The following is a 27,688-nucleotide window of genomic DNA, read 5'->3' as shown; positions in this document are numbered from 1 at the left end:
TCTCTGGGAAATTCTCTTTGGTGATGCCTCCATCCTCAACCGTGACATTCCTCATCTCTCACATAAGCAGGTAGCAGCCTCTTCCCTCTTCGCAGACCTTGATGGAATCACGAGCTGCTCAAATACTTGGAATTTGTCTTTCAATCCTGAAAATCCTCTGGTGATGACAAATGCATGAATAATCTCAACCACCAAGTGCGAAATTGTGCAAATTGTTTGAAAGAGCTTAACGCGGGGATAGAATCCTTCGGTTAAAATTTGAGCATTGCTCGTTTTGACCATTTTAAGGTTCATAGCGATGAACAGAGGCAGGGAATAGATATGACACGACCTGGACAGGTGTACAAAAATTATGGAACATTGTATGTACAAGGCATACAAAAATGCCCTTTTTTAGTGAGATATCGCCCACCACAAACAAAGCCTTTCAGGCAACTCGAGGTGGGGGCCACACAAAGGAAAGTATAGATATTAGACAGAAAAGAGGAATCTATTGACATTCCTCGTGAATTGAGGTAGGTTGGGATAGAGGGGAAAGCAGGGTGCAGGTAAACTGTTCCAGAGTGATGCCGTGCAGGGGAAAACAAACTAGAAGAATACCTCATAGTCTTACTCCTTGAGGCAGATAGTGTATGGATGGGAAGAAACTGCCAAACGTGTCGAGCGACTGAAAGTATGCTCAGGTGGAACAACCTGTGATAGATCCACATAGCACCCACAGATAGCTGGAGCACCAGCCCAAATATGGCAATGATACTCCATGACAGGATGTATAGTGGCCTTGTATAGATACATGCAGCATAGCAGCTTGATAAATGTATCGCCGAGCCCTCATGTGCCTTGTGGGAACAATAACTCGAATGTCAACAGCATCTGGTATATCATAGGCTTCCAGACTCCCCTCTCTCTTGCCCTCCCCTAACATTGTACACCTCACCTTTCCGCTTTGCAATCATTGAACTATTGGGAATACCTCTTTGTGGTGGCTGTATTCCCCCTCAGAAAACTCCTCCCCTCCCCCAACGCAAGTCGGGGGCGAAATCTTCCCCATTTTCCCCTGTTGCCCGGATTTGTCAGGCAGCGCGCGTTCATGGTCAGAGTGCCAATCAGTGCCCATGGACCAGCCCTTTCCATCTTGTCTGTCTGTCACTCTCTCTGCAACTATCTCCAACTCTCCCCATCCCTCTCTCCAACTCTGTCATAGCCCTGATTTTGTGAAGGTGGGGGTACACTACCCTGGATGCGGGGGATCTCTAGGTCGCCCCTGCGAGATCGATTCATCGGAGACTGCGGCTTGTTTGAGAACTGTTCGGGGCTATACAACAACCATTGATGAAAAGCACAAATTAAACACTCCAGCAAAGACTGTACACTGGTGTGATAATACACATCAGTGGGAATTACAAAATGAACCACTTAACCAACATCAAATTTAATTTCTCCAAATTAATTACCCATAATAGATCTCGACCCGTTTAATGCCTGTATGAATGAATGAATGAATATGAATTCATTATATATTATTATATATTCATATAATATGAATTAAATCCGTTTAATGCCTGTGCCAGAAGTTATAATATTTCTTCTTTGGAGAAGTGTGCTCCAAAGCTTTAACTACAAGGTCTACAAAACTTTAGAAAAACAGAGCACAAATGTAAGAACAGACAAAATAAAATAATCTCCAGCTTTATTCCATAAAACAAACAATCGCTGTTCTACACAGAAGCTGGGTTAAAAGCAAAGGACATTGATACAGTCAAGTCAAAACAAAAATAAAATAAAGAAAACAGTACATGAGCAAAGTATAAAGGAAAAATGGGTAAATGAGAGTATTTTAGTTTTGACAAGTTTTTCATACAAAAAAATTCTCAAGAAAAAAAAACAAAAAGAAAAAAACTAATTACGCTGCAAACGAACAATACCTATTCATTCTTAACAGATTGACAAATGCCAACCTAGTAATAACTGGAGGAGGATGCACACAAAAACAACTGCTAACCAGTGTTCTGAGTGGTGGAAAAACAGAGCTTCAGTGTATAAGGATACTGCCCACCTAAGGAAACACAAACATCACATGTGAGGACAAGACGAGACATTCTCATAAGAACTTAAATCAAGATTTACAGGCATTGACCATGTGGGATCTAACATGAACTTGCCTTACATGAATCATCAGATTCCAGTCTATATAACTCTATTGTAAGTAAATTGAAGGCAGTTAAAAACAAAACCGTAGATACCATTAAGTGGCACAAGGAGTTGCCGAGCTGAGATTTCTAGAAAGTCCAAGCTATGGAAAAAGGCAAAAAATGGGTGTTCAAATTGAAGCGTGCAAAAGTAAAATAAAGAGCTGGGACAAGGGGAAAATGTGGGATCGAGTTCAATTTTTAAAATGGGGCTGGGACATTAGGGGAAAATTAAAAGGACTAATCTAAGCAAGAGAGCTCGAATTGTATTGTATTTGGTAACAAGTTCTGCTCGTTTGGAGAGCTGTTGGAACAGGAAACAATCCTAAAATGCTTTGTACTGGCCATGCTGCAGGTAAGACAGCAGAAAGGCTGTTGCAATAGTCAAGTGACGAGTCTTCGGTCTGTCTTTAAACACCAACGACCTTTTTTTGTATACGTCGTCGAGGCTCGTGGAAGAGCTTGTACTCTGAATGGATCAGGATGTAACAGCCAAAAACAGGATGCAAAGCAGGCATGATATGAGGTGGACAAGATGGATGCATAAGAAAACTCCAAGGAAGGAAACTGGAAAAATGGAAGGAGGGATTTCAGGAGTGTAAGGAGAGTGGATTTATGAGGGTATAAAAGATCATTGTTTTGGATTGGGGACGATCTGAGATGAAGGTGAGGAACGAAACATGAGATTGAAGAGGATGTGGAAGTTGGTTCCACGGGTGGGGAAAAAGAGGAACAAATGAATTGAGGTGAGCAATGATCCTGGATTTAGGTAGTTTCACCAGAAGGGGGTTGATGATGGACAGTGTGTGCGCACTGCAGCAATCTGGAGTGAGGCGGGGGGGGGGGGGGGGGGGGTAAAACACGGAAAGAGCAGATGGTGCAGGACCAGAAAAGAGGCGGTAGAAGATAGAGACCACCGTGGTGGCAAAGTGGCAAAGTAATAAGCACGGACTCAGCGTCATCGCAAGAGATTTTAGTAATATCGAAGGCTTTGGTTTCCACGGCATCAATCTGAGCACAATGTGAGAAAGGGGACCCAACCCAGAGGTGTGTAGTACTTCATAAAGATGCGGATGAAGGCCTTCTAGGGCAGGATTTCGGGTGTGCCAATGAAGGATGCCTAGTCAACGGGTGCCTTTGGAGACCAACTTCGAAATGTGGTCAGCCCAAGGAGTTTGAATGGCTGAACTTCCTCAAGAAGATAAATAACACTTGGACATAATTTGAGATTTTAGGCCAAAAAAAATATATTGCTGGTCTCTGGTCAGACCAAAGTTCCAGAATTGATGCGGCGATGCGGGTTTTTTTTTTTTTCTTGTTTTTTTTTTTTAAAGCATGGATTGCACATATCGAGGTGTTTTTGTGTCCTCATGCCTTGCAATCCTCATCTGCTGTGGTGCCGTCCAGAGAAGTTAAAGACAGCCAATGGGACTTGTAGGCCTTTTTTTTGTAAATAATGAACACAAGCTTAAGTTATTTTAAAATGTATTTATTCTGAAAATCATGAAGTTCTTCAAGCATATTATAGACTGCCATTTCGATCTCGAGATCGTCTCGCCGTACCGTTAAACATTCCAATGCGTCCATCGTGTCAACACTGCGCATGCGCAAGTGGTCGAACAGGCCGATGGTCTCCCACGATCTCTTCTCCCAGTCCACCAGATTATCACAGACACTTACAACGTCATGACAAACGAGATAGGATCCAGGCCTAACTAACGAGACCACCTGCAGCTCTCTAGGCCATCTGGTTGCTTCACACGAACCCGACAAAGAACGTCTTCGTTTCAATAAATGACAATATCCAGCCGATAGAAGCCTTGCATCACGTGAGCGTCGTCCATGGCAACCGGTTCCGGCCGCCATCTTGGGTGGCATAAACAACATGGTGGGAAAGCTATCGTTTGATCAGACGGACCTGTCAGTTTACGCCCATAGCTTGCCCGTTGAGGCTTTTTCGCGGTATTGCGAGAAACTGAGGCTGTGTCATCTGCCTGTGGACCCGTGTGGACCCACAAGTACGCCACACACAGTACACAGCCACACGTACTCCACACGTACGCCACACGTACGCCACACGTACGCCACACGCACTCCACACGCACGCCACACGCACTCCACACGCACGCCACACGCACTCCACACGCACGCCACACACACTCCACACGCACGCCACACACACTCCACACGCACGCCACACACACTCCACACGCACGCCACACACACTCCACACGTACGCCACACACACTCCACACGTGCGCCACACACACTCCACACGTGCGCCACACACACTCCACACGTACGCCACACACACTCCACACGTACGCCACACACACTCCACACGTACGCCACACACACTCCACACGTACGCCACACACACTCCACACGTACGCCACACACACTCCACACGTACGCCACACACACTCCACACGTACGCCACACACACTCCACACGTACGCCACACACACTCCACACGTACGCCACACACACTCCACACGTACGCCACACACACTCCACACGTACGCCACACACACTCCACACGTACGCCACACACACTCCACACGTACGCCACACACACTCCACACGTACGCCACACACACTCCACACGTACGCCACACACACTCCACACGTACGCCACACACACTCCACACGTACGCCACACACACTCCACACGTACTCCACACGTACGCCACACACACTCCACACGTACGCCACACACACTCCACACGTACGCCACACACACTCCACACGTACGCCACACGTACGCGATACGCACTCCACATGTACACCACACACTGCACACGTACACAAGTACGCCACACGCACTCCACATGTATGTAACCAAATGCCTAATCCTGCTTTTCGCTTCGCGAGCGAAGGTAACAACCTCATGAGCCATATTCTCACCTGTGAGCTGCAGTCAAGGCAGCCATGAATCCGTTTAACGTTGTGTCGTCCGGAAAACGGTAGAATGACAAGCCCGATCCCTTATGAAATCGGGCTGTACATCCGACAGCACAACAACTCTTTACCATCGTGTAGGGGGCAATTTATATGTGACGAGTTTCAAATTGCCGCCATTACGTATCGTGGCAGAAACAATGTTTTGCCACCCAAGCGGTCACGTGACTAAGATGATGTCACATGCAACTTCCTTATTGGATTCATGACGTCACGGCACACAAAACTACTCATATCTTTGGAACGGCTGGTTGGATTTGGGCAAACTAAACGCAGTTTTGTAGGGGAGAACCATTCGCGAACGTCGATAACAAACTTAAAAAAAAAAATGTTGACGCGCAGGGTCAAAATCGATGCGCGCGCTGACCAGAACCCGGAAATATATTTTTCTCGGCCTTGACGTACGTCCATCAGTGTCGAGCTAGACGAGGACCAGCAAGTGCATCTTTACTACCTGGTCTTAGTTCACATGAATGAAATGAATGATCGTTTTAAGGCCATTTATCCCCGCTAGAGCGGGGGTTAGCCTTGGGGGCCCCATGACAATCATGGTTCCCTGTTTGAGGCAATGTTTTTATGGCCGGATGCCCTTCCCTGACGCCAACCCTTGGTCACGCTCTTACGATGTGCAGGGATACGGTGTACCTATTCTAAACCGGGGTACACACCGGGATCATTCATCCCAGGAAGCTGGTACTCAATTTGCCGACCTCTGAAGGATGACAGGCCGAGTCAACCCCCCCTGGCGTTAATTCAGCGATCGACCTGGATTCGAACCCAGGTTCCTAGGATCCCAAGCCGGCACCCTAACCACCAAGCCAACACCAGGCTTAGTACACATAAATTGATATTATTATTACAGCAGTAATACAAGAATATTAAAATATATTGTTCCCGACTGGAGGTCCAGGCTAGCTTTAAAACGACAAACAAGTCTTTATGCAGTCACTTTTATCGTGCAACCATTGGAGATCCACAACAAAAATGAAACCGAGGCAAATGTTGGCACTGGCTCGGTCAGTACTTGTGCTTCTTCTTCAAAGATAAATTTATCTCTAAACACAAAGTTATTAACAAGATGACACCCACATTCTTATTCGTTGAAGTACCTTCAGAGGTGCATATTAGCTTGCATTTAAAGAGTTAAGCAAGTGTACTCCTTTAAGACAATACGTCAAATAAGTCGTAAAAAAAGAAGTCTTTCAAAACTCTTTCAAAAGAAAGACTCTTTCTTTCAAAACTCTTTCTTTCAAAAGAACTCTTTCAAATCTTCCCCCTTGCCCCTCCCCTCCAAATCTTCCCAATCACCCATTCCTTTCAAATCTTCCCCCACACCCCTCCCCTCCGAGACTCTCCCTCGCTCCTCCCCTCCTAGACTCCCCTTTCACCCCTCCCCCTCAAAGCGTCCTCCCCGCTTCTTCCCCCTTCCAACTTTCACCTTCATCTCCCTCAACCTTCTGCCTCGCTCTTCCCCCTCGTCAAATAACACCTCACTGCGCCTCTCCCAATCACCATCAAACCTTTTGTCTGCCCCATCCTTCCCTTTCTCCGAGCTATTCTGTAATCTCTGACACACCTTCAACAGCTCTCCCTACCTCTTCCTCCTCTTCCACATCTTACCCTACCGCTCCCCCCCCTGTTCTGTATCCGATGCTCCCCCTTCCTCTTCCTTAACAGTATGGACCTCAAACATCCGGGGCCTTCGCTCAAACATGTCTGATCTCTCCATACAGGTTGCTTCTGACAAACCAGACGTGATCTGCTTAACAGAAACTTTCCTCCTTCACGATGTCTCTGATTCCTTGGTATCTCTCCCAGGTTACTCCCTACTCCGGTATGATAGACCTGAGCCTCGTCCTGGAGGTGGGGTTGCTATCTTTATAAAAAACTCTTCCTCACTCGCCCTGCACTGCCCTCTCTCCACCTCACCCCCAGGAATACCTTTGGCTACGGCTTCCCCTTCGCTCCCACCTTTTGTTCATATGTGTGTTGTACCGTCCACCAAACAGTGATGACTCCATCTACATCTCGCTGTCTGAGAATATGGACCAACTTCTATCTACCCATCCCAACTCTCTCTTCCTCATATGTGGTGATTTCAACTGTCACCATGCCAGTTGGCTGGGTGTGGGTACCTCTCTCACCAGCCATGGCTCTTCAGCAAAGGACTTCTGTGACTCACTGGGACTGACACAAACTGTCAATTTCCCGACCCGGATTTCAGTCAACGGAGCATCTTCTCTTCTGGACTTGGTTATGACTAACTTCCCTGAAAATGTCTGCTGCTCTTCTTCTGCTCCAATCGGCTCTTCTGATCATGTGCTTGTTAAAGTGGACATCTCTCTGACCATTCTCAGAGAGCCTCCTCAGCGTCGACGAGTCTGGCATTTCACTCAGGCCAACTGGCACGGTCTTCAAGCAGCCATCAATCATCTGGACTGGTCTCCCATCTCTACTGCCTCTGACATAAATTCTTCCTGGGAATTCTTCCAAAGCAAACTGCTCTCTCTCATGCACAGATTTATCCCATCTCGTCTTCTGTTGTCATACCCTTCCTCCCGTCCATGGTACACGGAATCTTGTGGTGAGGCTATTGCCCAGAAACAACTTGCTTTCGTCTCCTGGAAAGCAAATCCAACGGAAGGAAATCTCATTTCCTTTCACAAAGCCCGAAACAAGTGTGTGTCCACGCTCAGGAGAGCCAGGAAACAATATCTCTCCGTTCTCAGGACCGAACTCTCTTATCTGTCTCCCTCTTCCAAATCCTGGTGGCGTCTGGTCAAATCTGTTTCTGGTGTTTGTTCCCCCTCCATCCCCTCCCTCACCTCAAATGGCCACACGGCTGACTCCGCACGCGAAAAAGCTGAATGCCTCAACTCTGTGTTTGCCTCTAAATCTTGTGTCCCAAACCCATCCCTCTCTGTTCCCACCGTACCCAGTCGTACCCAGCTGCTCCTGGACTCTGTGTCCTTTCCTCCTGACAAGGTGGAAAAGTTTGTCAACCCTCGACTCGGATTCTGCAACTGGACCTGACGGCATCAGCCCACGGGCCCTAAAATCCTGTTCTTCCGCTCTTTCACTCCCTCTCTCTGTTCTCTTCACCCTCTCTTTTGCTCAAGGTCATCTTCCATCTGCTTGGAAATCTGCCAACATCACCGCTTTGCACAAAAAAGGTGCAAAAACAGATCCCAGCAACTACAGACCAATCAGCCTTCTCCCAATTATCAGCAAAGTCATGGAATCCATCATTGCTTCAGATATGAAATCTTTCCTCTTCTCCAATGGCTTGATCTCTGATCATCAATTTGGTTTCAGACCTGGACACTCTACTCTGGACATGCTGCTTCTGCTTTCTCAACAATGGATGGAGGTCCTCAATGCCAAACAGGAAATTAGAGCAGTCTCCCTTGACATATCACGTGCCTTCGATACGGTCTGGCACCCCGCTCTGCTCACCAAACTCTCCTCTTTTGGTATCCATGGAAATCTCCACGCATGGCTGGCGGACTTCCTCTCTAGTCGTAGTCAACGTGTGGCCCTGAATGGGTTTCTCTCATCTCCTCTTCCTGTTCAGGCTGGAGTTCCACAAGGCAGTGTTCTAGGCCCTGTCCTTTTTCTGGTCTTCATCAATGATCTCTCTGACTCTCTTGAAAATCCTCTGTATCTCTTTGCTGATGACTCTACTCTCTGTCGCTCCATTCTTCATCCCTCAGATCGGCAGTCTGCTGCCTCCTCACTCTCTGCAGACCTGGACAAAATCACAGACTGGGCAAACAAGTGGAACATGTCTTTCAATCCTGACAAATCTCACACTCTTACGATGTCTCTCCGAAAAGACCGACTGGACAACCCTCCCATCCACTTTCTGAATAATCCTCTCCAAGAAGTTCTGTCACTCAAGCTTTTGGGTCTCACTATCTGCCATGATCTTTCCTGGGAAAACCACATTTCAAATCTGGCCTCCAAAGCCAGTCGCCGACTGGGCATCCTCCGTCGTGCGAAGTCCTTCCTTGGCACACCTGAGCTCCTCACCACATACAAGGCTTTCATCCGCAGCTCAATGGAATACTGCTCTCCCCTCTGGGCTGGTGCTCCTGCCTCACACCTAGCTCGTCTTCACGCTGTTGAAACCAAAGCATTCAGAATCATTGGAATCTCCCGCGATGAAGCTAACTCCAAGGGCCTCTCACTCACTCACCGCAGGCAGGTTGGTGGTCTTTCCATCTTCTACCGACTCCTCTCTGGCCTTGCCCCCCCAGCTCTCTCTGGGCTCTGTCCCGCAAATATTCCTACAGGTCGCACAAGATCTGCCTGCAACCCTCTTATGGTCAAACTGCCAAAATCAAGACTCTCTGCTCACCTTCACTCCTTCATTCCTCTTTTCTCCCGCCTCTGGAACAAACTCCCTCACTCTCTTCAATCCCACTCCACCCTCCAGGTCTTTAAAACAGCTGTTCACCACCATCTCTTATCTTCCCCCATCCAAAACCTTGATCTTTTCTACCCCCGCTAATTTCACCCCAATTCCACTTTTTTGAAATACCAACTTCTGTCCTGGAAGTCATTGGTGTCCTTGTGTTTTATACTTCTCCCTCCACCCCCCCTCCCCTTCCCATGCCTCCTCCCCCCAAGCCCTCTCCCTTCCACACATCTCACTGCTCTCAAATGTTGTGTTTGTGTGCTTCACCTTCTCTCCCCATCTGGTTTTCCGCTCCCGCTTTTTATATATTTTGTTTGTCTGGTTGATTTGTTTGTGAAGTAAATGTTAGCTCTTTCACGAGCCTCGATTCAGTATACAAAAAAAAAGAAAAAAAAAGAAAAAAGTCTTACTGGGGTTCTTCATCTGAACATGGTTGAGGATAGCAAGGGCTTCCATGGCATCATTTTTGCTGTCCCATTCCAGCAAGCCAGATGCACTTTTGTCACCTGCGTGAGAGGTGGGAGAAGAGGGTGGTGGGATGACAAGAAGCTCAGCATAAAACAAGTCAAAGCAATAAATGTGCGGTGTACAACTTAAGATTGGATGTGGAGTGTCTCTTCCATTGACTGTAAATGATCAACAACACTCTATTGGCTGCCATGACATTGTCACTACCACCACCCCACCCCTTCAATGACAATCTTATGGTGAGGATGAGCGTACAAGGCAAGTACTTTTGTGGCCCAATTAATTTTAAGACTCGTTAGGCCTTACTTTTTCCTGTGAAGGCTTTGAAAATGGTTGGTTTCTTGATTTCTGCAGTTTCACACATCTATGGAAAACAAACACTTTTAACCATTGACATCCTCAAGAAAAGCTCCCATTGAAAAAAACCCCAAAATAAAACGAAGATAAATCAAATGCCAAATAAAATTGCAAGAGTCAGATGTGTAATGTACGCGACCAATGCAAAATTCCTTCATCAAATTGTCAAAAGGTGACAATGAAAACGCACCTCAATCATCTTCTCTTCATTTATATCCGGAGCCGCATTAAAGAAGTGCAAGATACTAGATGGCTGTTGGATGCGATTCTTGGCCGCCTTCTCGGGATTGGTGAAGCGATTGTTCCGACAGGCCGCGAAGTCTTTGTAGCTTGATGAGTTATCGGGTAGTTCATACGACTGGCTTGGCACAATGGACAACTGTTTGGATACGCTGCCAGGACAAAAGCATGATAACTTTGAGAACCACAGCCAGTTGGACCTCTTAATAAATTTTGTCTAGTCACAGGAAAATGAAATTTATTGGAGATAGGCCACATATTACATCTGCAAAATGTCAAGATCTTTGATCAACCTCCCACCATCCTTTTTTTGATCAAGTCTTCCATTCCTTCCCCATCCCACAACCCCCGACACCTCCACACCAATCTCTTCCTAATTGCTTTACCTGTTCATTCCAAATAACTCCATTTCCTTTCTCAAAATTGGTTTCAATACAACTACAAAAGTATGTTGACCGCCCCTCACAAACAAAAAAATTCATTGCACAACCATCAAGGGTTGAATAAAAAATAGACATGTTTGACCGCTCCTTTCCCTCCTCTCTCCATGTAGTTCTTTCCATCCCGGCCCCACCTGTAATCTTATACCCTCCTTCTTTCACCTCCCCATACACAAGTTGAGGAAACGGATGTACCACAAGTTTATCCTCCGGTCGAAGATAGATGCCTGATTCAGGTGCACAATGGCTCGATCCACAGCGTAAGGATCTCCCATTTCAACCATTGCAGCTCCAGGCTTGCTCTTCATGAACTTTACCTGAAACGAGCCATGCACTCCAGTTAAGTACCTCTGAATCTCATGTAGTTGTAATTAAATCTGCCAACCAAGCATTCAAGAGAAAAATTACCCACCGTTATCAAATTATAAGCAACACAAATGGCCCAACAACCAATCCACGTTATTTGTGTACTTGTTACAATACAAATCACTGAAGCAATAGTCATTAAAATTTCACAGATTGAGCATGAGTTCGTTCAGATCAATACTAATTAGGCGATCGAATTGTGAATAATGTGACAGGCCAAGATACACAACATAACGGTGTACAAGTTTGTTATTACGCCACAGAGCAGGTGCTTCTTCTTCAAGCATGATGAACTAAAAGCAAAAGTGGCTGTACAAAGTTTCATATTAACTTACACAGGTAAAAAAAATTAGTATGGGCTGGTATTACTGTTGCTTTAGAGATGGGTTGTTCTTTTTTTTTCTTTCTTTTTTTTAAACATTTTTGAAGGTTTGTCATGTCGCTGACATGCACGCACAAACAGCAACATAGCCAATGAACTTCCTGGGGTACTCTGACCATCAGCGACATCACAACAATGGCATATTCATATTCATTTAATGGAATATTCAATGGAATCATATTCATTTTTGTCCTGTCACAAAAAAAAATTTTACAGAGCTAAGGCTCGTGGAAGAGTAAGAATTAGTACACTGAACAGAGCAGGACACAGCAGGACAAAAGGAACAGTTGAGAGAGGAGGGAAGACACCAACAGCAGAGTTGAAGACCATGATAGAGGAAGACTTGGCCAAACAATGGGTGTGGGGAGGAATGAGGAGCAGGATAGGTTTCATGGGGCAGACAAGGAGACTACAGAAGGGAACTCCAAGGAGGAAAACTGGAATTTTCATAGGAGAAATTGGGGTGGTGGTGTAAAACAGTGAACAGCTGTTTAAAAGACCTGGTGGGAGGAGTGGGATTGAAGTGAGTGAGGGAGTTTATTTATTTATTTATTAGTTTTTTTTGTATACAAGATCGAGGCTCGTGAAAGAGCGAACATTAATCACACAAAAAGTGAAACCGACACATAAAACACATAAAACAAGGGGAGCGGTAGACAAGATGGGGAGAGAGGGGGAAGGACACAAACACATTTGAGAGCAGGGACATCGGGAGAAATGTGGGAGGGGGAGGGCTTGGGGGAAGGTGGGAGAGGCATAAAACATGAACACTGCAAGGACTTCCAGGAAAAGAATGATCGTTTTAAGGCCATTTTTCCCCGCTGGAGTGGGGGTTAGCCTTGCGGGACCCCATGACAATCATGGATCCCTGTTTGAGGCAATGTTTTTATGGCCGGATGCCCTTCCTGAAGGACTTCCAGGAAAGAAGTTGGAATTTCCAAAAAAAAAAAAAAAAGTGTATCTGAGGTGAATTAGCGGGTGTAGAAAAGATCAAGGTTTTGGATGGGGGAAGATAAGAGATGGCTTCCACGGAGTTTGTTCCAGAGGTGGGAGTAAAGAGGAATGAAAGAGTGAAAGTGAGCAGAGAGTCTTGATTTTGGCAATTTCACCAGAAGAGGGTAACTGCCAGATCTTGTGCGACCTGTAGGAATATTTGGGGGACAGAGCACAGATAGAGCTGGGGGAGCTAGGCCGGATAGGAGTCGGTAGAAGACAGAAAGACCACCTACCTGCCTGCGGTGAGAGTGAAAGGCCCTCGGAGTTAGCTTCATCGTGGGAGATTCCAATGATTCTGAAAGCTTTGGTTTCAACAGTGTGAAGACGAGTTAGGTGTGAGGCAGGAGCACCAGCCCAGAGGGGAGCAGTGATCCTGGATTTATGTAGTTTAACAAGAAGGGGTTGATGGTGGACCATGTGACCTGCAGAAACCTGGAGAGTGGGAAAAGCATGGAGAGAGCAGAAGGTGCAAGACCAGAAAGGAGGCAGTAGAAGACAGAGACCACCAACTGTCGGTGATGGCAAAGTGATAAATCCACAGACCCAGCTTCAGCGTGGGAGATTCCAATAATATTGAAGGCCTTGGTTTCCACGGCGCCAAGCTGAGCAATGTGTCAGGCAGGGGGGCAGCCCAGAGGGGAGCAGCAGTACTCCAAGCTGTCAATGAAGGCCTCGTCGGTGGATAGGAATTCAGGTGTGCCAAGGAAGGACTTTGTACGAGAAGGAAGCCCAGTAGGCGGCTGGCATTTGAACCAGGAGTTTGAATGACTGAACTTCCTCCAGAGGATTAAGAAAGTAGATGGGAGGGTTTGCCAGATGGCCCTTTTGTAGCGAAAAGTGTGTGACATATGTCAGAATCTAAAGATATATTCCACAAGTTTGACCAGTTTGTGATTTATTTCAATGTCTGAAGAGATGGAAGAGGCTGCAGCCTGCTTGTCTGAAGGATGCAGGATGTCAATGCAGAGGGTGGAGTCCTCAGGAAATAGAGGATTTTCCTGAGATTCGGAGAGATCAATGAGGATCAGGAATAGGACTGGGCCCAGAACATTGCCTTATTGGGGCACTTGACAGGGAGAGATGAAATTATTCCATTTAGAGCCCCACATGGGCTACATGAGTAGAGGAAGTTGTGGAAGTGTAAAATTTATGAAGCAAGTAATTTATATGAGCTACAACCTGCTCTCCTCGTGTGCAAGTGTTTTTGTGATTTCCATTTATAAGTTGAGATTTCCTCCAGTAGGCAAATTATCTCCGACACTCCGACCAAGTTTGTTTGCTCGAGAAAAGTAAATTCTTAGTGGAGGCAATGGTAGACCACATATTGTCATGGCAAAATTATTTTATGACTGAGGGTAATATGATTACAGATAGGGTGTTTTTTTGGAAATAATGTAATGTTAGATCGAGTATGTCTTACTGAAGTTCCATAAGCAAATTGAAGCAAAAGATATTGTTTTCTTGGTAAATAATTAAATAATACAGCTAGTTCCACAATGTCTGACCAGCTGTCTGAAGTAGTTAGCATTCACCAAGCTGCTTTCCAAATCCCATTGTGTTTGGTAAAACTAGTGAATAATCGACTCAGTACGAGGTCAAAGCTATGCAAAATACATGGTAATTATTTTGCAGAGTTGAACAATGGGAGTGGATGAGTAACTCTGCGCTGGCCGATGGAGGATGAGCGCAGCGCACCCTTTTTTTCTACTTCCACTTGTAGCTAATTTGATAGATAGTTTTATGGAATTGTCAACGTTCTCAGTAAATCTTTCAAAAGAACGATAATTAACCACTGAATCAAATAAAGCTTATAGCTTATTAGTGTTTGATAACGGTTAGTCTAAAAGTGTAAAATCCTATAAAAAATCCATGTACATTCAGTCTAGTCTGGTAGGCTAGCTCTCTCTGGCTCTCTGATCCAATATCTTCTCAGTAAAAATCTTTTGTAAGGGATTACAGCATGTAGGTTTTGTAAGATGACAGTATATAGGTTCATACCTCTTATATATGATTTTGACTTATGAGGGAAAAGATGAGTTTGCAGGTCGACAAAGGATGTGGTTTTCATAGCTACTGAGTGACCTTTTGATTAAATAAGGACTTTCTTATTGCATGCCTGTTTTTATTGATTTCTGAATATTAAACCATAAAGTTATGAAACAAAAAACGTTATGTAAATGTCCCTGTAATGGCGTTATAAAACGTTGCTGCAAAGTTATAATAACGTTAACGCAACGTTATGATTGATTGAACCTTGACGCCGAAGAGTCTCGAATAACACATCTTTCTCATTAAAGAATTTGAAAATGCAGACCTGCTCTCAGTGGGGAGTACTCCCATCTCAATATTTCACTCGACCAATCACATTGTATCCCTCGATCCTTACTCCCTCCCACCCACACTTTGCCTAACCAATCCTACTGCTCTCCTCCCCTCTCTTCGCTCCTCCCACTTCAAATTGTATAAAAGTCAGGACTGACATCAAAATATTAGGATTATCACTGGGTTTGTAAGATGTTGGTTTGTTGTACTTTAGGATTTTCACTAGGTTTGTAATGCTGTAAATGTTGTAGTTAGGATGTTTTACTTGGCTGATCGATTCTGTATGTTTACACTGTATGTTTACACTGTATGTTGACTATGTTGACTGTATACTGTGCATGCTACTGTATCCTTATGATGTTTCCTTTGATGTACATCTCTACTGTACCAGGATTTCACTTGGGACCTTCTGTGAATCTTGCAATGTAATTTGTGAATTGTAATATGCTCTTCTATGGTTTGATAAAGTTTATTGTTTCTTGCTGTGTATTTCCTTGTAGACAGAAAGTGTTGTCCTCCTCGGGAATTAAAATTTGTGATTCTTCTTCTGACAAAGTTATGGACATTGAATTTTTTGATTCATCTATTACATACTACTGTCTGAAAAATATCCCTATCAAAGTCAGTAAGCCATGTGTGGAGCTGGTCTTGGATGCCATAGGCACAGAGTTTGGAGAGCAAGGTGGGATGACAGACTATCAAAAGCACGAGATATGTCTAGGGAGACGGCCCTGATCTCATGTCTAACATCGAGAGCCTCCATCCATTGTTGGGTGAGGAGGTGAACGAGAACATGTCAACAGCTGTTCAATCTGAAGGGGAAAAAAAACTCCTGGAAATGACTACATAATCAATCAAGAAATCAAGGAAACAACCACAAAACATCTTTACAGGCAATGCTCACCTTTTCCACGTTACCGTAGAGGCAGAGTACGTTAAACACACGATCACAGTTGACGCGATCAGGATCAAATCCGTACACCATCAGCACTTTGCTCGATGCACCTGGCTGTTGTGGCTGCATTGGTGGCGGTGGTGGTGCTTGCATTGGTGCTTGCGGCTGTGGTGGGGGTGGCTGCAAGCCGTGTCGCGGAGGGGGCATGCCTCGGTTACCCATTCTTCCGGAGTCCATCTCATGCCCAAAGGCAGGGCCACTGGGCGGGTATGCACCACCTTGGTAGTTTGCTGTGCCAAGGAATGTGCACAAATATCAATAAATATGCTACATTGGCAGTATTATTCCAGATTAGAAAAAACATTTATAAATCGCCTGCCCTGTTTCCTCATCATTGGCGAAGACTTGCATTAACTTGACCGATTTCAATGCCACATACAAATTGAATCTGGTAACCATTACTGTTCATTTTTAAAAGGCAAGTTGCAGAGAATACGAGAATATGGTCGCGTGCGGAATAGAACCTTCTCGGGTCATACCGAAAGGTCAGTCTTGCTTTCACGAGCATCACGATGGCCTACATTTCGGCTGTTTCCATCCACTATGGAGAAATTTCGTTTTATTAGACATCAAGCGGTGCCACTTGGTGTAGAAATACCGTAGCCAGAATATTTTTCAATACGAAAATTGTTTAGGACATGCACAACCCGTTTGAAGTTTTGCTCTATTAAGCAGATCAGTGTCATTCAAAAGTTATGAGATAAAGTTTTGCCATTTACCTATGATCTGTTTTCCAAGAAGAACGGAGCTATTTATGACTTATTAAGACACATTAAAATCTTGGAATTCAGTTTATATCACCAGCAGTTTAATCAAATAAGTACATTCTGTTAGAACATATTTTCAACAAAGGCAGACATTTTTCACTCCACAAAATTTACCAAAATATCACCTTCACTGTATTTACTGTTATGCAACATGCATTGGTTATTGTGCTATTTGTGTCTTTACCGTTACATAAGATATTTCATATATATATGTATGTGTTGTGTTGTGTAAAATGTGTGTGTGTGTGTGTGTATATATGTATACGTATATGTATGTGTATATATATATATATATATATATACACACACACACACACACACACACACACACACACACACACACACACACACACACACACACACACACACACACACACACACACACACACACACACACACACACACACACACACACACACACACACACACACACACACACACACACACACACACACACACACACACACACACACACACACACACACACACACACACACACACACACACACACACACACACACACACACACACACACACACACACACACACACACACACACAACACTCAACATGCATTTTAAGGCCATGTTCCCTGCTGGAGCGGGGGTTAGCCTTGCGGTCCCCATGACAATCTTCTCCATTTTGTCCTATTTTCTGCATCTCTCCTTGTTAACCCCCTTGCCCGCATTTCTTCTTCCACCATCTTTAGCCAAGTCTTTCTCGGTCTTCCCCATCCTCTACTTCCTTCTACATTCATTTCCATCACTCTTCTCAACCAGTCACTTTCATCCTTCCTCAACACATGACCAAACCATCTGAACCTGTTCCTCTTCACAGCATCAATCACAGGCTCTATTCCCATCATCTTTCGCAATTCATCATTTGTCTTCCTCTCTCTCAAAGATACTCCGCACATCCACCGAACCATTCGCATTTCCACCCTGTAATGAAAATGTATCCAAGTTGAACCCAGGTGTGATGCTCGCTTGAACCACTGAGAGGCGTCTATAAGAACTCGGATGACTGCGGCTCCGGGCCACTCCTGCGACATTTAATCTATGACATGTAGACTCGGATGGTGCGTATATGCAGATAATCTAGGCTTGCTTGCATTGACTGATATTATTGATCCTTTCTATATGATGCCATGATCCCGATATATATATTGCATGATTGTATTCTACAGGATGTTGCTAGAGATCAGATTGTCATGAAACCTACCTACGGGACAAAGTTGTGGAACCGATTGATTTCCACTACAATTAATGACAATCTATCTCGCTGTCCACTCGAGAACAAGAGGCGAACGAGGACGACATGGCGGGACACAGGATGATTCAGGTGCCGCTATTTGCAGCCGACCCGCAAGCAGCGGATTCGGGCTCGGAGCTGACGCATTGGCTAAAGACTTTGGACAATCAATTCAAAGCCCAGGACACCGCTGTCACTGATGAAACAAAACTAGAAGTACTTCAGACAAAAGTGCATCATAGCGTTTACCGGGGAATCGAACAGTGTATGACATTCGATGCAGCTGTGACAGAGCTGAAACGAATTTACATTAAGAAACGAAGTGTGGTTTATTCCCGGCATCTGCTCGCAATGCGGAACCAACAGCCCACGGAGACGCTGGATCATTTCGCACAAGAGCTGCAACGTCTACTCGCCGATAGTGCTCCGGAGGTACGTACACATGAGCAAGTACAAGATGACCTTGTACGCGATTCTTTTGTCTCGGGACTCATCTCCTCAACCGTTAGACAAAGGCTTCTTGAAGCTGAAGACGTGACACTCACGGAGGCTTTACGGCTAGCTCACGTCTACACTCAGGCTCGGGAACAATCTGACGTGTATGACCACTGACACGTCACTGCGGGGACGTCTCATCAAGCCCGACCAGAGAGAGCTACTACCGAGGACGCGGGAGCAGACTCGACATCACTGCCGGAATCCATGGCCTCCCCCGAGGAGGACCCTGATCCAGGCTTGACGGCAGCTGCCGCTGCGGGACCGAAGCCCGGACGAAACACGACGTGTTACTTCTGCGGGAATCGACAACATCCCAGGTCGGCTTGCCCCGCTCGTGAAGCGATATGTCATTTGTGTTCGACCAAGGGGCACTTTGCAAAAGTTTGCCGGAAAGCTGCGCGGGGCAAACGAACCCGCTCAACAATGAATGTGCTTATCGCCGAGCAAAAGGGCCAAGCAAAAGGGCCGAGCACAGAGCGGGGCGCCTCACCCGACTTTGATGAGTCGCACCTCCTCGTGGGCCCCTGGCTGCGCACCCGACCTTGGTGAGATACATCGGGCCGACAAAACAAATGGCGCAAACATGACCGAACGCAGAGCGACCGTCCTTGGCCGGTATCCAAACGTCTCATGATGGCTTTGAGACTCCGGGCGTGACACGAGCACCATCCGAAGGCTGCTCGTACGAACTACAAGCTCCTGCTTCGGAACGGAAAACTGCAGTTGGCTTTGAAACTTCGCGCGTGACACGAGCGCCATCCGGAGGCTGCTCGAACGAACGGAGAACTTTAGCTGGCATTGGATCGACACGCGAGGCGCAAACGTCTCGCCCGGATGGCTCGATGCCTGCAGGACCACCTGGCCTGGCTCAGGCCATTATCCCACTTATGATCGAGGGAATTTTTGCTCGGCCTTTAATCGATACGGGGTCTACAGATAGTTATGTCGATTATCGACTGGTGCAAAAACATGGATGGCCGATCCTTGGGACAAGACATCGGATCTTTATGGCCTCTCAAGGGCTTAGGCTCAGCACAAAAGGGGAATGTCGATTGAAGCTTGTGATAAAGGGACTAATATTTCCAGATGTGCATCTCATGGTCTTACCAGCATTATGTGCCAATGTTTTACTAGGACATGATTTTCTTAAGTGACATGGAATTTGGTGGTACTGACATGCTTGCTGTGTGCGCTCTTGCAGGGATGGAAATTGAGCCGCTGTCGCTGTTCCCCAATATGACCACGGACTGCACACCAGTAGCGGTAAAATTGCGGCGCTACTCCTGAGCTGACGCACAATTCATTGCGGGAGAAACGGCCCAGCTCTTAAAGGAAGGTATCATAGAACCTAGTCGGTCGCCGTGGCGGGCCCAGGTCTTGGTGGTACGAAGTGAAGCGCATAGCAAACGCATGGTAATCAACTATTCGCAGACGATTAATCGATTTACACAGCTGGACGCCTACCCCCTACCGGGGATGGACGCCCTGGTTCGACAGGTGGCCCAGTACTCGGTCTATAGCACTCTCGATCTGCGTAGTGCGTATCATCAAATCCCCATCTCCGGGGCCGACCGCATCTATACCGCGTTTGAATCGGGTCAAAGGTTATACCAGTTCACCCGGCTACATTTTGGGGTCACGAACGGGGTCTCTTGTTTTCAGAGGGCTATGGACGACCTCATCGCTAAGGAGAACTTGACCGACGTCTTCGTATATCTGGACAATCTTACGGTTTGCGGGCATGACCAGGGGCATCATGATGCAAATCTGAATCGCTTCCTCGAGGTCGCGCAGAGGTATCGCCTCACCATGAATGAGGCTAAGTGTCGTCACTCCGTGCACACGATAGATCTTCTGGGGTACACCGTGACCCATGGCTCTGTTGCTCCAGATAAGGAGCGTCTGCGACCCTTGCTCGATATGGCCCCGCCCTGCGATCGAGCTTCGCTGAAGCGTGCTCTCGGGCTGTTCGCCCATTATTCTAAGTGGGTGCAAAATTTCTCCGCGAAACTCCGCCCACTTGTGACCTGCGAAGCGTTTCCCATGAGCCGTGCCGCCATGGCTGCTTTTCGGGGCCTAAAGTCTGACATCGCTGGGACCGCTGTGGCGACGATTGACGAGAACAAATCTTTCGTTTTGGAAAGTGATGCCTCGGATCATGCGATAGCAGCGACTCTCTCCCAGGGCGGGCGCCCTGTGGCTTTCTTTTCGTGGACTCTCACCTCCGCGGAGCAGAGGCATTCGTCTGTCGAAAAGGAAGCGTACGCGATCGTCGAGTCAATTCGGCGTCCCTACTTGCTCGGACGATGCTTCCAAATCATCACGGACCAACAGAGCGTTGCGTTTATGTACGACACCTTACATGCTCAACGCATTAAGAATGAGAAAATCACTCGCTGGCGTATCGAACTCGCCGACTTCTGCTACACCATCAAATATCGCCCGGGGAGGGATAACCTGGTTGCCGACGCCTTATCGCGGCCGGCTACGTGTGCGGGTCTCATATCTTTGGAGGGTCTGCGCGCTTTGCACGACACCATATGTCATCCTGGGTTGGCGCGTTTCGCTCATTTTGTGAGTAGTCGTAATCTGCCATACTCGGTTGAGGACGTTCGCCGGGTCTGTCGCGACTGTGCTGTATGTGCGGTACTCAAACCGCATTTTTACAACCCTCCCATGGGGACGCTTGTCAGGGCTACTAGACCATGGGAGCGATTGGCGATGGACTTTAAAGGGCCGCTGCCGGTGTCGAGTAACTCTCGTTATCTGCTCACTATCGTTGATGAGTACAAGCGATTCCCTTTTGCTTTCAAGTGCGCAGATATGACGGCCGCCACAGTTATACGGTGCCTGCAGAACTTGTTTTCTATGTTTGGGTATCCGGCCTACGTACATACTGATCGAGGTGCAGTGTTCCTGTCCCAGGAAGTGAGGAGCTTCTTACTTCAGCATAATGTCGCTTCTAGCTATACCACCCCGTATTGACCACAGGCGAATGGGCAGGTCGAACGCTTCAATGGGATTATATGGAGGGCCGTCACGCTAAGCCTTAGGACCCTCGGCCGGGGCCTAGATAAATGGGCTTGGTCATTACCTGCGGCGCTGAACTCAATCAGGGCTTTACTATGTACGGCCACCAACTCCTCACGAACGAATGTTTCATCACCCAAGGAGCTCGGGTAGTATCCGATCTTTACCTAGTTGGCTCGCTGAGCCGGGACCGGCCTACCTCAAACGCGTGGTTCGCACGAGCAAGTATGATCCTCTAGTGGATAAGGTGCAGGTACTCCAGGCTAATCCCGAGCATGCTCGCATGATGATGGCAGATGGACGCGAGTCTACTGTCTCCGTATGCCATCTCGCCCCTTGCGGGGCCCTCGACCATTACGGGGACATCGACGAACCGATTTACGAGTCTATGGACTCTCCCGGTGCTCCGCCTATGGAGCATCTACCGTCCCTCCCTTCGCCAAATACACCCCTGCCTGAAGGCACTGTGGTGCCCCCTCCGACGCCTGCCTCCAGCGGCTACTCCGATGCGGGGGATTCTGGGCTTGGGGATGTAGTACCCGGTAGTTTCCGGACCCGTGCGTGCTGGCAGGGCAATTCGCCGCCCTAACCACTATGGATGGACCGACTGACATTGACTGACATCGCTACTCTACTAATGCTGTCGCATGCTTGATTCCTGCCTAGCAGCAGTGTAGTTCTAACGGCGGGGAGAATGTAATGAAAATGTATCCAAGTTGAACCCAGGTGTGATGCTCGCTTGAACCACTGAGGCGTCTATAAGAACTCGGATGACTGCGGCTCCGGGACACCCCTGCGACATTTAATCTATGACATGTAGACTCGGATGGAGCGTATATGCAGATAATCTAGACTTGCTTGCATTGACCGATATTATTGATCCTTTCTATATGATGCAATGATCCTGATATATATATTGCATGATTGTATTCTACAGGATGTTGCTAGAGATCAGATTGTCATTAAACCTACCTACGGGACAAAGTTGTGGAACTGATTAATTTCCACTACACACCCTTTCCAGCCTTCGTTGCTGCTCGACATTCATGACCCATGTCTCGCTCCCATAAATCACAACACTTCTCACACATGCAGCATACACCTTTCCCTTCAGCTTCAAAGACACGCCCCTCCTCATCAGCACGCCACTCAGTTCCCGAAACTTCTTCCATGCACATCTCACTCGAGCAACCGTTGCTGAGTCTGATCCACCTTCTCCATTCAGCATGTCTCCGAGGTAGCAAAATGTTTTCACACCTTCCAGCTTCACGCCGTCTCCAAGATCCAACTCAACATTTCCTCCATCTGCCGCCTCCTCTGTGCACACCTTGCATTTGAATGCAGCTGCCACACTGGTTAATGACCCTCTCAGACCACTACATTTTTGATGAACCCACTCAGCGCACATTGTACATTGAATGGAGTTCACTCCGACACCCTTCCTGCACACAGCACATGGCCACTTCCCAGTTCTTTCCACCTCACCACATGCTTTACCACTTGCCATCACCTTCGTCTTTCCTATATTCACCTTCAGACCTTTTGTCTCCATACATTCCTTCCACTTGTTCATCTTTTCCTTCAGTCCATCCATACTTTCCGCAATCAACACCAGATCATCTGCATACAACTCACACGATAAACCCTCCTATACGTTCTGAGCCAGCACCTTCATCACAGCTACAAATAGTAGTGGACTTAGTACCGACCCCTAATGCACTCCCACCCTCACCTCAAACTCACCACTGTTCCCATCCTTTGTCCTTACAGCTGTGCGCGCTCTTTTGTACATTGCCATCACTACTCTGATCAACCATTCCTCCACTTCTAACTTTCTCAATGCCCATGTCAATACTTCGCGTGGAACCCTATCGAATGCTTTCTCCAGATCAACAAACCCAAGAAACAACTTCTTCCTCTTCTCCATGTACTTCTCCTGCAACTGCCTCACAATAAAGAGCGCGTCTGTCGTTCCTCTTCCTAGCATAAATCCAAACTGCATTTCATCGATCTTCACCTTTTTCCTTATCCTCCTCTCCAACACCCTTTCCAATACCTTCATTCCATGCTCCAATAACTTTATCGCTCGGTACGAGCCACACTCCAGAGGGTCACCTTTCCCCTTGTATAGAGGGACGAGGGTACTCAATTCCAAATCCACTGGAATGCAGCCTTCTTTCACCACCAGATTACAGATCTCTGTCATTCTATTCACACCCCAACTTCCTGCTGCCTTCAACATATCTCCCACAACTCCTGTCGGCCCTCCCGCTTTTCTACTCTTCATTGCTTTTATCGCTTCTTCAACTTCCTTCTCAGTTATCTTCTCTGCCGGTCCTAAAACTGGGTTACTCTCTATGTTGCCATCCCATTCATTCTCTGTATTAAACAGCATTTCCATACATCTTTTCCATCTTCCTTTAATTCCATTTGGGTCCACAACGATTTGTCCCACTTCATCCTTCAAGCAACTCACCCCTATCACATCACACCTCTCTTTCGCTATCTGCTTTGCCATCCTGAATACCACTCTCTGACCCTCTTCCGAATCCAAGCGTTCTCCGAACATTTTCCTACATGCCTCCTGCGCCTTTGCTACCTCTTTCTTTGCAGCCTTATAACTGTCTTGCTCTGCTTTTTCTGCTCCCGTACCCTTCGCCTTCTGCCACTCCTTGAACTTCTTCCTCTTCTCATTAATCCTCTTTCCAACTTCATAATCCCACCACCGTGTTTCCGAGTGCCTCGGTGGTCCTTTTGTCCATCCACAACTCACCAACGGCTCCCAACAGACTATCTTTCATTGACATCCAACCACGTTCAAGCACAAACACATCATCCTCTACCCTACTCAGACTCTCTTTTAATGCCTCCCTTACTGTCACCTCTTTCAACCTCCACACCTTCATTCTCGGTTGGTACTTCACCCGCCGAGCTCTCCTCGCACCTTTCATCCTTATGTTGCAGACAACCAAGTGGTGCTGCGAAACAGCCTCCTCCCCCGGGATCAGCTTTGTGTCCCGGAGGTGCCCCCTATCTCGCCTACGCACCATCAGGTAATCAACAGTTGTCGTCGACCCACCTGACTCGTCGACCCACCTGACGTGTATGTAACAAGCTTATTATCCCCTTTCTGGAACTTACTTAGTATTACAAATCAACAAATCACCTCCATCAGCAAACTCCAAAATCCTTTCACCTTCTCCAATTTCTCACACCATATCCGTAACCCCCATGAACTCCCTCAAAACCGTCCATACTCCTTCCCACATGTCCATTTAGGTCTCCTCCTACCACAACAACTTCCTCATCTTTCACGTTTTCCATAAGTTTCTCGATCGCACACTAGAACTTGTCCTTCTCTTCATCGCTCCGACCAACCTGCGGAGCATATCCCGAGATTAAGTTCACCAAGAGCTTTCCAATCATAATTTTCACCATCATCAACCTATCACTCACTCTCGTCACACTCACCACACTGTCTACAAACTCTTAAGAAAACAGGACACCAACACCATTCACACCCTCCAGGCACCCTTGCCACACAAACTTGTATTTCTGTCCCTGCCTACCCTTCACCATTCTCACACCACTTCCCTTACATCTCGTCTCTTGCACACAACATATGTCCACTCTTCTTCTGACCAATACTTCCACCACTTCTCCTGATCTCCCTGTCATTGTCCCTACATTTCATGTCCCAAACCTCAAACGGATCTCCACTTCAGGCTGTACCCTGCCCATATGTAGTTGTAATTTTCATGGTTCTCTTTTTGAGGCAATGTTTTTATGGCCGGATGCCCTTCCTGACGCCAACCCTTTGTCGCCTCTTACGACACGCAGGGATACGGTGTACCTATTCTAACCAGGGTACACACACACACATATATACATAGATATATACATAGATATATACATAGATATATACATAGATATATACATATATATAGATATATATATAGATATATATATAGATATATATATAGATATATATATAGATATATATATAGATAGATAGATATATATATAGATATATATATAGATAGATAGATATATAGATATATATATAGATAGATAGATAGATATATATATAGATAGATAGATAGATATATATATATATATATATATATATATATATATATATATACACACAAAGAATTAAGTTAAGCACCCCCCCCCCCCCCGTTTTTTTACAACCTCGCACATTACAAGTTTGTTGTCGTCAAAACAGTGTAATATACCCATGATATTGCTATATTTTCTGGAGAAGTGATATTATGGTCACATAAAAACATAACAATCATGCCGTTTTCAATATTTTATTCTGAATAATTTAAGGTGAAATTTTTTGGGAATTTTAGGCATATTTGCACCTCAATTTAAGTATGGAGCTATAGGTCCATCACGGACAGTGTGGATGACGTTTATGTTTTCTAACGTACAGTCATTGTTCTGAGAAGACCTCTAGCGATCTTTGCGTCAATAACGTGTGTAGGACCCACGTGATCGGATCACTGACTCAACCCTACGTCTCATAGACCCTGTGTATCTGCATTTCATCAATGGATAATTGCTAATGTCATACCAATCATTATTTGATCTCACATACCTTAGAATATATGCCAATGTATACATATACACAAAGAATATATATTAGGGGGTGCTTACCTTAATTCGTTGTGTAGGGGTGCTTAACTTAATTCTTTGTGTATATATATATATATATATATATATCAAATTGGAACACCTGAGCTGAAAACAAATGAATTTGAAAACAAATGTATTTACACAAGGAGGCAATTTTTACGTGACAAACAAGTTGAAATAAGAAACAAAGGAAAAATGTTTCGACATGAAATATTAAATAACAGAGGAGGAAGATTTCACAACATTTATTCCTGTCTCACCATAATCTCCATATTCCCCATACGAATTGGGATGATCTCCCAGCAATGCAGGCTGTCGTGTCTGTCGTTTCCCTTCATCTAATGTGAAATGGGAGAAAGCCCAATTACAAACAATATTCAAAATCCAGCAAAAAAAACATTGCAAAAAGAACTGCACCAAAAGAAGCAAAATAAATCGCAAACATACAAATAAAAAATAAAAACACCAATGCATTGCCCAAGAAGCAAAAACTACAAAAAACAAACAAAGCATGAAAGGAATCAATTAATTTGTCAATGGAAGCACACATTAAAGATTCAAAGCCTCACCTATCTACAATAAATAATGGGATGCAGAACACATACTCACTACATGGCTTGGAAAACGTTTAGATCCATCGACATATTATGCATGAATATTTGAGACGGGGCATATGCATCTTCATGACGGTATGGGACTGTGGCCAAGTAAAGAAAATCGATATTGCTGCACATGTAACAAAAAGGATAGCACCTTTCCTTTGTCAAATGTCCGACAGAAGTCAAATGCAAACAGCAAAACTTGGGGGGTTTTTTCTCTTTTAAAAAACGTAAATTTTGTCATGAAGCAGGAGAAAAATATTGCAAGATGCAAGGATGGAAAAAAGAACATTTTCAATATTGTCCCAATCATCCACTTTCGGATGCAACGCATGGTAAATTGTGCACTTCCCAGGAGGCCTCAAATTACACCGACATTCTACCAATTGTCCTCAATCACCCAAAACAAGATGCTGCCATACCGTGAAGAGCAATAACATTTCGATAAGGATGATAATTTTACTCCACTCACACGCTATTCCTTTAATCTTAGAAAGCACTACTTGATACAGCCTCAAATTATGATGGCATTTTGGTATCATGCAGATACATTACAAGTCTCACCTACTTGGATGACAACCATATTTCAGAAAGGAAGGAAAATCCAAAACAATATTTTTGGAGGTTGAATGAAGAATTACGTGAATGGCAAACTTAAAATTGCTATAAGTTTAACTGAGCTGAAACAGAACCCAAAAAAAAAAAAACATCATCTGGAAAGAAAGTTGAAAAATTAAAGTGACCCTTGTGAATGTCACCAAAAACACTTGCGAGGCAGGCTGATCAGATGGCGTTACAAACGTG

The 27,688-nt window shown here is 45.7% G+C and overlaps 1 protein-coding gene across 3 annotated transcripts in view; it reads right to left on the bottom strand.

Annotated features, from left to right (window-relative positions):
- Positions 1-1,673: 1,673 nt before the first annotated feature.
- The window catches only part of HNRNPL (heterogeneous nuclear ribonucleoprotein L), a 60,228-nt gene continuing 34,213 nt past the window's right edge, over positions 1,674-27,688 (bottom strand). For all 3 annotated transcript variants that reach the window (XM_078778860.1, XM_078778861.1, XM_078778862.1), the window contains exons 7-13: positions 26,546-26,623; positions 16,046-16,326; positions 11,271-11,392; positions 10,586-10,787; positions 10,345-10,402; positions 9,981-10,076; positions 1,674-2,056 (exon numbers count right to left, since the gene is read on the bottom strand). In XM_078778860.1, coding sequence (XP_078634986.1) covers positions 1,998-2,056; positions 9,981-10,076; positions 10,345-10,402; positions 10,586-10,787; positions 11,271-11,392; positions 16,046-16,326; positions 26,546-26,623 — 896 coding nt within the window. In that variant the 3' untranslated portion in view covers positions 1,674-1,997. The remainder of the gene's footprint in view (positions 2,057-9,980; positions 10,077-10,344; positions 10,403-10,585; positions 10,788-11,270; positions 11,393-16,045; positions 16,327-26,545; positions 26,624-27,688) is intronic.

This window comes from Myxine glutinosa, chromosome 5 (genome assembly GCF_964187855.1).
Source record: "Myxine glutinosa chromosome 5, kmMyxGlut1.1, whole genome shotgun sequence".
Lineage (NCBI taxonomy): Eukaryota > Metazoa > Chordata > Myxini > Myxiniformes > Myxinidae > Myxine > Myxine glutinosa.
Note: the sequence above shows the minus strand (reverse complement) of the source record. Positions and strands in the feature narration are given on the sequence as shown.